Source organism: Hippopotamus amphibius, chromosome 8, assembly GCF_030028045.1.
Source record: "Hippopotamus amphibius kiboko isolate mHipAmp2 chromosome 8, mHipAmp2.hap2, whole genome shotgun sequence".
NCBI classification, from domain to species: Eukaryota; Metazoa; Chordata; class Mammalia; order Artiodactyla; family Hippopotamidae; genus Hippopotamus; species Hippopotamus amphibius.
The window spans coordinates 104,623,128-104,636,707 of record NC_080193.1 but is presented as its reverse complement, the minus strand read 5'-3'; the positions used below and the strand labels follow the sequence as shown (position 1 = coordinate 104,636,707).

The 13,580-nt window shown below is 44.1% G+C and overlaps 1 protein-coding gene across 13 annotated transcripts in view; it reads left to right on the top strand.

Annotated features, from left to right (window-relative positions):
* The window catches only part of MAIP1 (matrix AAA peptidase interacting protein 1), a 72,807-nt gene that overhangs the window by 23,145 nt on the left and 36,082 nt on the right, over positions 1–13,580 (top strand). For 6 of the 13 annotated variants that reach the window (XR_009055092.1, XR_009055090.1, XR_009055091.1 and 3 more), the window contains one exon: positions 11,896–12,010. The exons of 6 other annotated variants lie outside the window; for them this stretch is intronic. Coding sequence is in view for 3 of the 7 variants with exons in the window: in XM_057745559.1 (XP_057601542.1) it covers positions 11,896–12,010 (115 nt within the window). In the remaining 4 variants the exon portion in view is untranslated. Of the gene's footprint in view, positions 1–11,895; positions 12,011–13,580 lie in introns of those variants that run through there. One more of the 13 variants, XR_009055088.1, reaches the window with a different exon arrangement.

Below are 13,580 nucleotides of genomic sequence, written 5' to 3'. Positions count from 1 at the left end.
CAGATTAGGGTTTTGTTTTTTTTTTTTACAGAGAACAGTGTCAAATGCTTTCTGGAAAGATGTTTAAATTATTTGGATAGGCTACTTCAGCCATTAACATTTTCCTTTGCAGTTTAACCTCACAGATTTGCAGGATGGTTTCCCCACTGAAAATTTCTGCTGATTTCTTTGTAATTAAACATAACTTTCTTAGCGATTCTTACATTTAAGCTATGGCTTAGAGCTTCAAAACACTTTTCCCTTGCTGTTGAAATCATGAAGTCTGTGGTCTCCCACATCTTTTCTAAAAGCCTCTCTTAACAGAGAAGAAGCCTTCACAGCTTCTGTCCTATTCAGCTGTTGCCACTGATAATTTCAAAGACATATTCACAGACTCGGCTCTGCATCAGGCAGCTGTTATGTGGTTGCTGAGTGTTTGTGTGAGAGTCAGTGGCTCAGTATCTCCTTTCAAGTTTCCACTTGCATGTAGAATTGTCTGTTCGAGAGAGAGCTTTTGTGCTTTCGCCCCAGTGCAGCGTGTTTCCTGTTTTCCTTGGGAGGGCTCTGTACTGTAATCATTTTTCCATTCCAAGTTCCTTCTAAGCTGATTTACTTAACTGTTTTGCCGCCTTCTCTGTATCTAAATTTGCATTTCTGCAGTAAGGTTTGGGTGTTTATTTCAAGTGGGTAGAGCATGTTTCACTTCTGTCTCATTCCTATCGTTTCTCTCCACTCCATTTATCTCCACACGTGCCACATCCTTCCAGACCTAAGACCTGAAACCTTAGTTCTGCTTTTCTAAGTACTTGGATTGATGTCAAGATGATTGATAAAGTGCTCTCATCCCAGTACCATGGGCCAATGATACCATCAGTTTGGCAGCTTCTGAACTGCTTACCTGGACTTGCCTATTGACTAAGGCCACTGCCAGATGCAGCTCATTCCACATGTGCCATCCAGAAAGCCCTGGTTCATAAACCAGTCATTTATGATGAGCATCATTTCAGTCATCATTTCATGATGTGCCTTTGGCACATTTTGGATTCACATTCATAGACTGCAGTCACCCGTAATTAAATCCCACTGCTGTTGCATGAATTATTTTATCTAGTCATATTTAATTCATCTCCTTCTTCTTTTGGAAATCTCTAGTGAGTTTCAGACTTCATCCTCTAGATCTTTTGTCTATTTCTGAAGCTAAAGCTAGATTGATTACACATTCTGGCCTTTGAATACTTTGTGCTAGTCCTCATGCCAGGAATAAACAGCAGGCTACTACCAATCTAGTTTTCTAGTTTCCTTCTTTTGTGGTACTCAATATTTCACTGCAGTTCACCTGAAGGTGGTTAAGTGTTCCTCTAGACCAATGGTTCTCAACTGGGATGATTTTGTTCCCTGGGGACATTTAGCAATTTCTGGAGACATCTTTGGTTGTTTACCACTGATGATGGGGTGAAACTGACATCTAGTGTATAGAAGCCACAGAAGCTACTAAATGTCCAACAATGCACTTGACAGCTCCTCACAACAATGACTTATTCAGCCCCAAATTTCAATAGTATGGAGGCTGAGACCATATGATTCTAGATGCATTTAATACTTAAAATGTGGTAGTGGCATATCTCTAAATGTCCCTTCCCAAATCCCTGGTACCTTTTCTCTGGGTTCAGGCACCATAACACATCTATATATTCAACTCCAGTTTTTAGGGTTATGCACCTGAATTATTGAAGCTATGTGTGCAGAGCCCACATTTGCTATTAATCCTTGCTACTTTCTTAATTTGTCTACACGTGAGTCTTTTGACCAGAAGAGAAAGAATACAGCCAGGCAGTGTAAATTTCATTCATTCATTCATTCACAAAATTTTTTTGAATACCTGTGATGACAGGCACCATGCTAGGAGCTGGGGAATAGCAATGAACAAAATCGATATGCTTTTTGCAATCTTGGAACTTACAGTCTAGTCAGGAAGACTAACAAAATTGAGAAAAGTGTGGTGATACAGAATAATGAGGGGAAAGAAGAAGGAGAAATGGGAGCTGGTTCTTAATTTGGGCAGGGAGGTCAGAGAAGACCTCTCTGAAGAGGTGACATGCTGGCCAAAGAGGATTGGGTCAAGCAGAAGCAGAGGTGAAGGGGAGGACCTGCAGGAAGGACAGAACAAGGTCAGGGCAAGCTTGGTTTGTGGGAAGGACTGGTGGGCAAAGGGAAAATGAGAAGGGCTGGAAAGAAAGAGAAGGGCTACTCTATGCAGGCCTTTTAAAAGCCATGGAGTGCAGTGGATTTTATTCAAACTGGTTTGGGGTCTTCCCCATCCCCCACCCCCCACCCCCACCTCATAATCCCCAACAATCCTTCCTCCCCTCATTCGTTAATTGCTGTTTCCACAATATGAGGTAAGTGATACGCAGCCTGTATAGAAATTTCGAAGCTGCCTTCACATTGGAGACTTCAGAAGGGCAGTTCATCTGATTAGCCCTTGAAAAGATCATTCTGGCTGGGGTGTGGAAAACAGGAAGAGAAGAGAAAAGGAAAAAGAAGAGGCTGGAACTAGCTGATGCAGGAGTGTCGGTTTGGGTGAGGCTGGTGGCAATGGGAATGGAGGGAAGGAGGGGTTTTTGAGGGACCTATTGGACAAGTCTTGCCTGTGGATTGAATTTGGCAGGAGTTGAGGAAAGGGAGGCGCTATAGCAAGGCCTGGACTACAAAACGATTCAGTGAAGGGGGTACAAGGACTTTGGGTCCCCTGTGGGCACAAACATCAGCCCAGAATCCCCCCAGTCCTCACTCTGGATCCCCCAGTGAGCTATGCCTGAAGGCAAGGAGAGGAGCGGGAGTTCATTCAGTCGTCCGCTCTGACCAGGTGGCCTCCACTGACCTGGGCTAGGGAGGTGGTTCTCGAGAAGGCAAGAGGCAGAGAAGGAGGAAGGAGAACAGTGGGCCCTGGGAACCATTCAGAGAGCAAGAGTTCAGTTCCTGTTGGAGGCCTTGTGGGTGGTCCCAGAGCACGGGCCACCACTTCCTTCAAAGGCAAAGAATCCATCTCTGTTTCTCTTAATTTCTCAGACAGTTTCCAAAGGGGACACATTGAGAGAGACAGTGAGCTGGGGGTGAAGCCTGGCCCCGTCTGCCCTCGGCGGGGAAGGCGAGAGCACAGACCAGCACCGGCCATTCCTTCTCCCCCTGCCGGGGATGCTGGGACACTCCCACCGCCATCCTCCCTAGACTACTTGGGTTCCTCAGTAACCCACACAGACACTCACGCACATCATTCTACGTATGGCCCCATTCCCCATACGTTAAGCAAGCCAGCCATGGGTCAGAGCTCTCTCTACAAGTATAAATTCTCCGTATTCAGAGACCAAGGTTTGGGGGCCTGAATAGTCGAGAACATATCAGCTTGTACTTAGAACAAAAGGGAACCTACTTCAATCACAGACTGAAGTCTGAGTGTGCCCCTAGCTCTGGGCTCTGGGGAGTCGGCTATCATGCTTCTTGGGTAATCTATACGTGACCTTTTCAGTTGTTTTCATCTAGAGAAAATGGTCTCAATATCTTTCACGAGAGAAACATAGTCCTTTTATTACTTTCTTTATTGTTTCTGAGATGTGTGAGGTTTCCTACGTGCTCAGAGTGCTTCTTTGGACCTCACGTCGGACCATTCCCTTCTTTACGTCCAGATGAGGAGTCTTACCGTTCCCTGGCTCTGATCTTCACCGGAACCTGTGTAAATGTCTTTAAACCCTTTCCCCAGATCACTCTACCAGCTTGGTTGCTTGGCCAACCTGAGCCCAGGTGTAATGGGTATCAGCGTGAAGGGGCGGGGGTGAGGTGACTGCAGACCCAGTCAAGGGGAATCATCACTCAGACTCCAGAGTCATGACTCATAGAAAATCTAGTTGACTGGATTCTGGCCTACCTACGGCAGTTCTTTGGAAAACTACCAAAACAACGGCCCCAAATCTCTCTGTGTCTCTGTCTTTCTTTATATATATCACTATTAATGTAGGCTCATGTGGCAATAAATATACTTCTCCTAATTGGTTCACAGAATGTGTCGGTAAAGTGGAATTTTTTAAAAGTGCTTTTTAAAGCACTAGGAGACTAGTTCCTAAGAGACTGGACTATTTCTCTGGAGTAAATTGCCCTCTGTTTATCTGAAAGACAACTATCCCTTTTCTCCTGCCATCCTGCCTGCTCCCACCACTCCTCTGGTTGGAAAGAACAGGAAGAGAGCAGTAAGCCACTTTCCAAAAGAAATGAGGTGAAGAGCAAAGGCAAAGAAGTGGGGCTGAGAAATGGCACTACTGAAAAACCAGCAATGGCAGGGGGGTGGTGGTGGTGCTGGGGACTAAAGGACATTTAAGGACAGGAAAGTTTCAGATTGAAATGTAAAGCCATTTGTTTTCTAGGGACGTAGCACAAATACTCTGCTGCTTCCCTGGCTGTCTCTTCTCCATCCTGACCAGTGTTTCAACACTTCAGCCAAGTCTGCTCTATCCTCAAATGCCTGGTTGGGTGGTGTCTGAGGTCAATGAGAAAGAGAAAGCTGAGTTTCTCATATGGGTCAAGTTGGAGCAGAAAGCTAAGAGCAGCTGCATGAGAAGAGATGTGAATGAGATTGAGAGTTTACAGGAGCAGAAAATTAAAACCAGAACTTCTCTTAAGAACCTAAGAATTAGGAATTCGAAAACCTCTTGAGTAGGGCACTGGACTTTTGCAGGAAAGGGATTTCCTCTCAACCACATGTAAATCTGAAAGAATGGGTACCGCAGCTGATATCTGAGTTATTTAGTATTCAAATGGGTGTGAAAATAGGACCAGATATCTCAAGAATGCACATGTAACTTGATAGGTGAAGCACATCTGAATCATTCATTCATTATTAAACAAATATAGAGCAAATGCTATAGACCAGACCCAGTGGCATGTGATGGTGAGCAGGACAGACACAGTGTCTAATGTTATGGAGTTTACATTAGTGTGGGAGGAGTAGGGGGAAAGATGAGGATAGATGATAAACATTTAAACAAACAAATGGTCAAAATAATGATAGATTCTATTCAATATTAATAATGGGAGTATTGTAATAAAAAATACCAACGTGGACTATTTTAGGTGGGATGGTCAATGAGGTCTCCTCAGAAAGAGGATTTAAGCTGAAACCTAAAGGTTGAGAAACAACCCTCCATACAGAGATCAGAGGGAAGAACACTAGGAAAAGAAGCAGGAAGTGCAAAGGCCCTGAGGTGGAAAGAGATTGGAAATTTCCAGGAATTCATGGAAGACCAATGACAAAAACTTACTGAGAAAATTTGAAAGGATTATGAAATGAAATGGAAGAGTTAGACAATGGTCATTCAAAGCTTTGTAGGCCAAATAATGGAGTTTATATTTCCTTTCAAGCCCATGGGAGGTTCCTGAAGGATTTTAAGCCAAGTAGTGATATTACCTGATGCTGTAAATAGAACAGATTGACAAGGAGCAAAAATGGAAGCAGCAAGACAAAACAAAAGGCTATTTCATATAGGCAAGAGATGAGCAGGATGGTGGGTATGGGATGAAGATGTGTGGGTGGTGGGTGATACGGTTTGGAAGCATATTTAATCAGACTTGATGGCTGGGATGTAAGGCATGAGAAAAATTGAGGGAATCATTCATTCAACAATAAATATTGAGTCAGTGTGTGTCCATCACTGCTCTAGTTGTTTGGGACCATCAACCATGAAAATAGACAAAGATCCCTTCCCTAGTGGAGCTTACATTTAACAGGGATCACTGGCTTGAGCAACTAACTGGATAGAGTTGTTATGTCTTTTTCTTGGTCAAGGAAGACTGAGGAAGAAAAAGGATTTTAAGGGAATCAAAAGTTTCATTTTTGCCATTTGAAAATACCTATGAGCCATCCAATGGAGAATTCTAGTAGTGAGCTGGGTCTGAATTTCAGAAGAGAAGTCTGAGGAATATTTATGAATTGAGGAGTAATCAGCATGTAAATGGCATTTAAAGAGATCTAAACCCATGAGAATGGATGAGACATATGTTGCCCTTGAAGATAGGCTGTAAAAAAGAAGCAAATAAGGCTGTGGGCTGAGAAGTGAGCAACTCTAGTATTTAGTGGTTGGATAGAAGAAGATATGTTGGCAAAGGAGCCAGAGAGAGAGGGCGATTAGTGAGTAGGGAGGAAAACCAGGAGATGGTTGGGATTATGGATGCCAAGAGAGCAAAAGGTTAAAAGAAGGACAGTGGTCCACATCACTGTCACTGAAAGCTGATGCTAAGTCCAGGGAGATGAAGACAGAAAGCGTTCCTCTGGGTTTGTCAACATGGAGATCATTGGAGGTCTTGATAACAACAGTGGCAGCAGAACGAGGGGAATGGAAACCAGGTTGGATTGTGTTCTGGAGGGAATGGGCATGAGGAAGGGAGAGAGAGAGTGCTGGCATTCCTTCTGAGAGGGTCTGCAAAATGGTGTAGTGCTTGACGGGTGATGGAGGGTGAGGAGAGGGTCTCTGTTTTGTTTTGTTTGTTAAGCGGGAGATGATCAAGTATGTTTGTATGGTGATGGGAGTGATCTGGTCCAGAGGGCAGCATTGACGGTGAAGAGGAGAGGATGACTGAGGGAGACGGTGTGAAGGACCGGGACCTGCCTCCCCTCCGCCTCCCCCAGCAGAGGGCTGGCTTCAGGGACTCCTTGCATTGTGAGGAGGAGGAAGCAGACAAGGCAGACGCAGTCTCGCCAGGTGTGTCTCACTGCAGAAGCAAGTCAGGTTCGGGAGCAAGTTCTGTCATTTCCTACCAGTCTAAGGTCTCAAACGTTAACTGACCCCTGTGTGGTCAGGTTCCTCTGGCCACTGCTCATGTTCCTGACCAAGAGGCAGAGGAAGAGGGAATAAGGGGTTTGAACTGCACACAGTGCATCAGCCAAGAAGGAAGATTCTGGGGTTCCAGTCTGTCCATTTAGACCTGCATCCTGATCTGCTCCAAGAGAAGATTTCAGCCACTGTGGCGTGTTCCAGAGGGCCCTCGGCATCAGGGGCCTTGCAGCCCCTGGGATGGCATGTTTTCACAGCTGTGGATTTACTGACACCCTGGACTGGCCAGGCCCCGGTCATCTGGGCTGACGTATCACTTAGCTAACGAGCAGTTTTTGTGGTCAGAGAAATTAAAGACTTCCTCAATAAGCTTCTCCGGGACAGGGAGAACTTGATGGGGGCCAGGCAGCTGTTGAGAAAGGAACAGTCTGTGACTGATGAGCAGAGAGCTGGGTAAGATGAAGGCCCAAGCAGACAGTCAGGAAGAGCAAGGCAGGGGATTAGTTGCTGGGGGCAGCAAGGATTATTAGACACAGCAGGTTTTCCAGGGCAGTCCTCACATATGCTGCAGCGTTTCCAGCCAGGGAGGACCAAAGGTGGAAGGAAATGATAGCTTGTGTACCTGAATGGGCCAGAACTGATCCAGGATTTTATGCAAATTACCTTACTTAAGCTTCACGGCAATCCTGTGAGCTATGTCCCCCTCCCCGTCATTTTACAGGTAGGCAAATTAAGGCTCAGAAAATTATAATGCTTAAGACCATATAACAGTAAATAGCAGATCTGGGCTTTTAACGTGTGGCTCCAAATCCCATTCATTTGACAGAATGGTGCTCCTCCATCCTGACCCTTCAGTGAGTGGGTCCTGGTAGAAAAAACAGACCAATGAGAGTTGTTCTGGGAAAAGAGTTACTAGGCGAGGCAAGTTAACTAGGATTCAGCCTGAGTGGCAGCTTTGTTCATGTGCCAAGGGATCTGTCATGCCACCGTTCCTCCCCTAGACTGTTGTGTGACAAGCCTTTCCTCAATGGGCTCCCAGGAAGCCCTTGACTTTAAGGGGTTAATCAGGAAGGAAGGTAAAAAAAAATAAATCCTGTGTTCCTTATTTTTTCCCCCTTAGCGCCCTTTCAACACCCTTCCCCTCCCTAACTTTGCTGATAGGATTTAAAGCCACCCCTCCCTCCTTTAATCCAGGAATGGGCTAAAGCGCTCCCAGGATGCATTTAACCAAACCAAACTTCATAGGAGTTACCCATGCAGAGCACATCCTCAGTGTTTACATGTTGAATAGTTTATGATTTGCTCTACATCTGATCAGGCAGAGTCAACTACCAAAACTGCTGATCCGTGGAAACTTCACAGCCTTTCTGGGCATAATAACGGCTACAGCTACAGCTCATTCAAAGAGAGAAATAGCCTTTGATGAGTGCAAGGACAAATTAAGACGTGACTCTCGCCCAGTATCTAGATAGTAGCCTGCTGTTGCAGGCTTATTTGAGAAGAAATGGGATGGGGGAGCTGGGGAGGCTTCTGCCACGCCCTCCTAAACAGCAGCAGAGGACCAGGACATAAAGGTGAGCATATGGCCCAGGACTTTTCAGTGTATCAGAAGCAAAGTGAGGCTGTTGCTAAGCAACTCTTTCTGTTATCTTTTCTCTTCCGAATTGGCTAACTGTCCCTATGTTTCCGTTATCTACTTCTTCTTTAGTAATAGAAGCCCTAATTTTTAGGATCCTGGTTGACCAAAATAAATTATGTATTTCGAAGTCTCTTACAGTTGGATGTGATCACATGTCTAAGTTCTGGTAAAGGGAGAGGTATATCTTCTACTCTTCTTTCCTGCTGACTGGAACATGGACATGATGACTGGAGCTTGAGCAGCTATCTTAAACCATGAGGTTGAAACTATTTTTCAGATTGACAGAAAGAAGGAGCTTGGGCCTCTAAAGATTGTGGCACCAAGATTGCAGCCACTATATAAGTAATTGATATTTTTCTGGCACTTGTAGTCAAACCTAATTATCTCAGGATACCTTCAAATGCCTCTAATGGTCACTGGAAAGTTACACATCTAGCTAAAACAGCCTCTCCAAGACAGGGAGAGTCAACCACTTCTGTACTGTTAGGAGCAGTAATTTCAGGGGCACTGCAAGCCTTTGCTGTCTCTGACAGCTTTCTACCATCTGTCAGCTTATACGAGGAATCCCACTTCCTTTCATTTCTTTAGCTTAGTGATGTTTAAGTTTCTTTGGCTTGTAATTCTTTGATCAAACTTTACACCCACATTTCCAAAGGTCTGCAGGACATCTCCACGTGGATTTCTCACCAGCTCCTTAAACTTGACTCATCTAAGAGCAAACCTCTTCATTCTCTCTCTTTCTCTGAATATCCCTTAGACCTGGGGAGGAGGTGCTCCTGCCCTGGACCTCAGGCTTTAGGCGGCCTCATCCCTATCCTTCCCCAGCTGTGCCAGACCCTGGGTCAGAGGCATGTCCCCACCTAAGGCCCATATCCCCCTTCCTCGACCACATCCACTTGGGTATCCAGGACTGCTTCCTGCTTCCAGAGCCCGTGCAGGCATCTTCCCTGGGTGGACATCTGGAGAACAAGGTGGTTAAAGGGAAGATGTTCTCAGGGAATGAGGATGGAATTTAGGCGTGAGGGCTAGGATGTCCATACATGCCCTTGTAAGACCCCTCATCATGTGGAGACCTTTCGTAGTGTGGTGGGAGCGCAGTTCTGAATTGAAGATGGAGACTGCCCCCTGGGGAGGCACCAAGCCCCACCTTCCCAGCAGTCAGTGTGGCAAGGCTTGAGGGAGCAAAGTAGAGGTGGTGGTTCGGATTGCTTGGTCTTCTGTCTGGTGAGCACTGCAGTTGCTGCTTCACTAACATGTTACTGTTATAGGTGAAATCTTATCATCAGAGGAAACATTGTAAAACAAGGGCCCTGTGGGCCAGAGGACATCTGATACTGCTGACCTGTGTAGACTATCTTGCAGTTTTCAAAGCCCCTTCCCCAGCATCCCCTTGTTTATTTCTCACACCTAGGCAGGCAGGGCAGGTTTTATTGTTCCCAGCAGCGGATGGGAAAACTGAGGCTTTGTGAGGTTAAATAACTCTGAGATCTCACAGCAAATAGAGGGAAGGGTCTAGACAGGAAGCCAGGCTTTTAAACTACTTTAGTACCCTTTTCAACTCACACAATCCCAATTGAATTCAGAAACAGAAACACCAAAAGAAAACTCCAGCTTTTGTTTTCTGAAAGAGCCTGTGAACTGTATTTGGTGAAAGGTTGGCGTGTCCATTTTTGAGACTTCTTTAGTTCTCTTTGGTTAATGATATTTAGTCACATGTGCCTTGCAGTAAGCCAGGATAATGGGGAGAGGTGCATGGGGTCAACTAACAACTTGTAATTTGATAAAATCCCAAAGCTTTTAGGGAGCACAACTGATCCATTATATAAGATTTCATAAGCCAAAGGTAAAATTAAAGTTAGAGAAACTACCTAAAAAGGTCAGGTGGGTGTACTGGACCATGAAGTTTCTTTTTTCTCAGGCAGTTTCAGGATTTGATAACTTAGCAAGACAAAAACTTTATGTGTGAAAGTTGGATATATAAAACAAGTCAGTAATCAGAGAGGCCAGTGTTCCTTTGGATAAGCTGGTATCTTGGATGTCTTCAGTGAGCCAGATAAAGAAGTCTTCTGCAGTACTAGCCAGGGAGCACAAGCTGTTCATGGTGCTGAGATACTCGTCACGAGGTGCTACAGAGTTAATATATCAGTTCATCTGTGCTGCATAACAAACCATCCCTGCAATGTAGTGGATTGAAACAACAATCATTGATTAGCTCATGATTCTGGAAGTTGGCCATTTGGGCTGGGCTCACACGGGTAGTGCTGACAGTAAGTCACTCAGGCTTACTAGTGTGGTTGCAGTCAGCTGGTGGATGGGCTGGAGGGCTGGGGCCTATTTCCACATCCTCCATCCTTTAGGAGGCTAGTTCAAGTTCACTTACTTAGCTTCTAAGCAAATATTTCAAACCCAATGTGCAAGCACATTTCAAACTCTCTTTGCTTCCCGTTTGCTAATATCCTGTCGGCAAAAACAAGTTACAGGACCAAGTATTAATGGGAGGAAATTCAAAGAAACTGTGACCCCTTTTTCTCAAATCTAGTACAGACTTTACTTGCCCCTCAGAAGTCTCATGTCATTATGGCATTAGACTTGAAGTCTAGGGTTTTGTTATTGAAATCAGGTCCAACTGCTGATGAGGTGCTTCAGATGTGCTCCTCCAGGACAGCAATTCTTGATCTGGAGACTTATGAACAAGTTATCTCCATCCCCTCCCCCACTCACACACACCCTACGTCAATGATGAGACAGGGAAAGGACAAACCAAACGCTCTCATTTATAAAGGGGGTGAGTGGGAGTTACAGTCACTGGTCACACCAACTCTGAAATTGCTGTGAAAACCAGCTGGGCACATGCTGCCAGATTCCCTTTCTCTGGGGACAGTGAATGACTTGATTAGGGCATCTCTGGGAGTAGTTCTTCCTGTCCATTTCTCCCTGGAAGTGTTCACTAATCTGTCGTCTTACACCAGTTCCTGTGAGGAAACACAAGAAAAAGTAGAAATGTCCCTACCCTCAAAGGGCTTAACACTTCAATCATACAAAAGTCACACATGGTTAACATCGAATGTTTAAACTGCAGACACACAGTATACTAGAAGGTCATAAACACAGGCAGATTAGGATCTGATGCCATCTTAGTGATCTCGCAGGCATATGAGGACCCAAAAAAGGGTGAAAGGCTTTCTATGTTGACCTTTTGATTCAAACCTGGCAGGTTTGGCCTGTTGGTACATGATTTTGGTTTTCAACAATAATTTTATTCGTTTTTTGGATCAAATGTCTAATTTTTGGAATATTCTTCTTTGCTCTCTAGTTAAATGATATGAGGGATCTTTAAGTTGTCCTCTCTGCCCCTGCTCCCAGATTCCAGTCTTGTTGCTTGAACTTTTTACTCAATAAAAGTATGATAAAAGGGCCAATTAATTGATCCTTATATTTTAAATGGTATTTCATACTCAGATGCCCTAATGCAGAGGCCCTCAGGGATACCTTCCCCTAAGGACCATTTGGAAACATGGAGGAGAATTTTCTACTGTTGCAATGAATGGTACAGTTGCCGTTCACCGTTCACCGGGTAAGTGTCAGGGATTCTGTGCATTGTGCAATATCCAGGACAGTCTTCCAGAGTGAATGATGGATACATGAACTGCATGACTTTTAAATGTCCCAGAAGACATCAATGTAGGGGGAAAAGCTGTTTATAATGATCGAAGCCTAAAGCCTAACTCTGTTTTTATATAAACACAGACTATTTTGGATACAGTTTATATATATACTGAATTTGCCATAAATGCAACTACCATTCAAATGGGGGGAAGGTTACACTTTGCTTTGTTGGGAACTAAACAAGAGTTGTTGGCCACTTCAAAAAACTGGGGCACTTGAGTTGCCAGCATGGCACCTATATCATTTGGCAGTTGGCATTTTTAGCTGCTGCAATCGTAATTCTACACATAGGTGCAAACGTCTGACGTTTTCATGTCGTCCTCTAATGCAGTTATTTCTGAACTTTTTACATGTTGAAATATATGTTATTCTGTGATAAATTACTTTCCTTTTATTTCTTCTTAAAATTACAGATATGGCATTATATAGATTTTTTTAAAACATTATGTGTCAAGGTAAGATATATTATCTGTGATTATAATCTCAAGATAGGAAAAAAGATGTTATAAAATATTTGCTCTAAAAGGAGACATTGGATCTGATAGGGTTTAGAAGCACTACTCTAATAAAAGCTTATCAGGATAGAATATCTCTCAGAAGCCTAGATGGCACAGTTTAAATATGAGAGAAGCTATCCATTCTATAAATTCATACCCAGGGTAATGGGTAAACAGAAAGATAAATTTCACATTGGAAATGCTTAGAAACTAGATGAGATTCTGACAGGTTTTCTTAGCACACTAGTAAAGAATGTGATTTTCTTTATGGATTTAGAAAGATATTTTCTTACTAATTTTTATTTCAATATGTTCTAGAATTTAGCCATGTCTTTATGACCTCCATAGATTCTTTCAGTCAATGGCCTTGGCTCCACATGTATGGAAGCAACTGTCTTGCACTCAGTTCCTCCTCCTCCTCCAGACTCAGGTTTGGTTGTAAGAGCTGGTGCAGCTCTTGCCCCAGGAGGAGCTGTGGTTCCCAGCCAGATACTCACCTCTCACAGTGTTCAAGGAGAGGATGAGCCGATTGGATGCCTGGACTAGGCAACTCTAGCTCTGAAACTGGCTTGCCTCCAAGGCTGGCCAACATCTTACTTCCTGGGTTTGACCTATATTTTGGCTCTCTCAGCTCTACTGATGCTGTCACCAAGTTATAAGCTTCTTTCTGGGCCTTTTGGTATCTCCTACTCCAAAAAGGGGACTTCAATAAATCCTCAGAGGAGACCGATGGTCTGTGATATCCTTCATTTTGATAAGAATTGGAAATCTGGTTATTTTTTTTAGTCCCAGTATCCTTTGTTTGTCTCAATTTGTGAAAATAAATCTTAAGCCATCTGGATTCCCAAACACTTCCTTAGACTGACCAGATGTGATTGTGATGGATGGTGATTTTTTCCCCCACAGGGGAAAGAAGTTGGTTGATCTGCTCACCCAACCTCTTTTCATCAGTGTGGGCCCAACAGGAACATTTCACTCTGC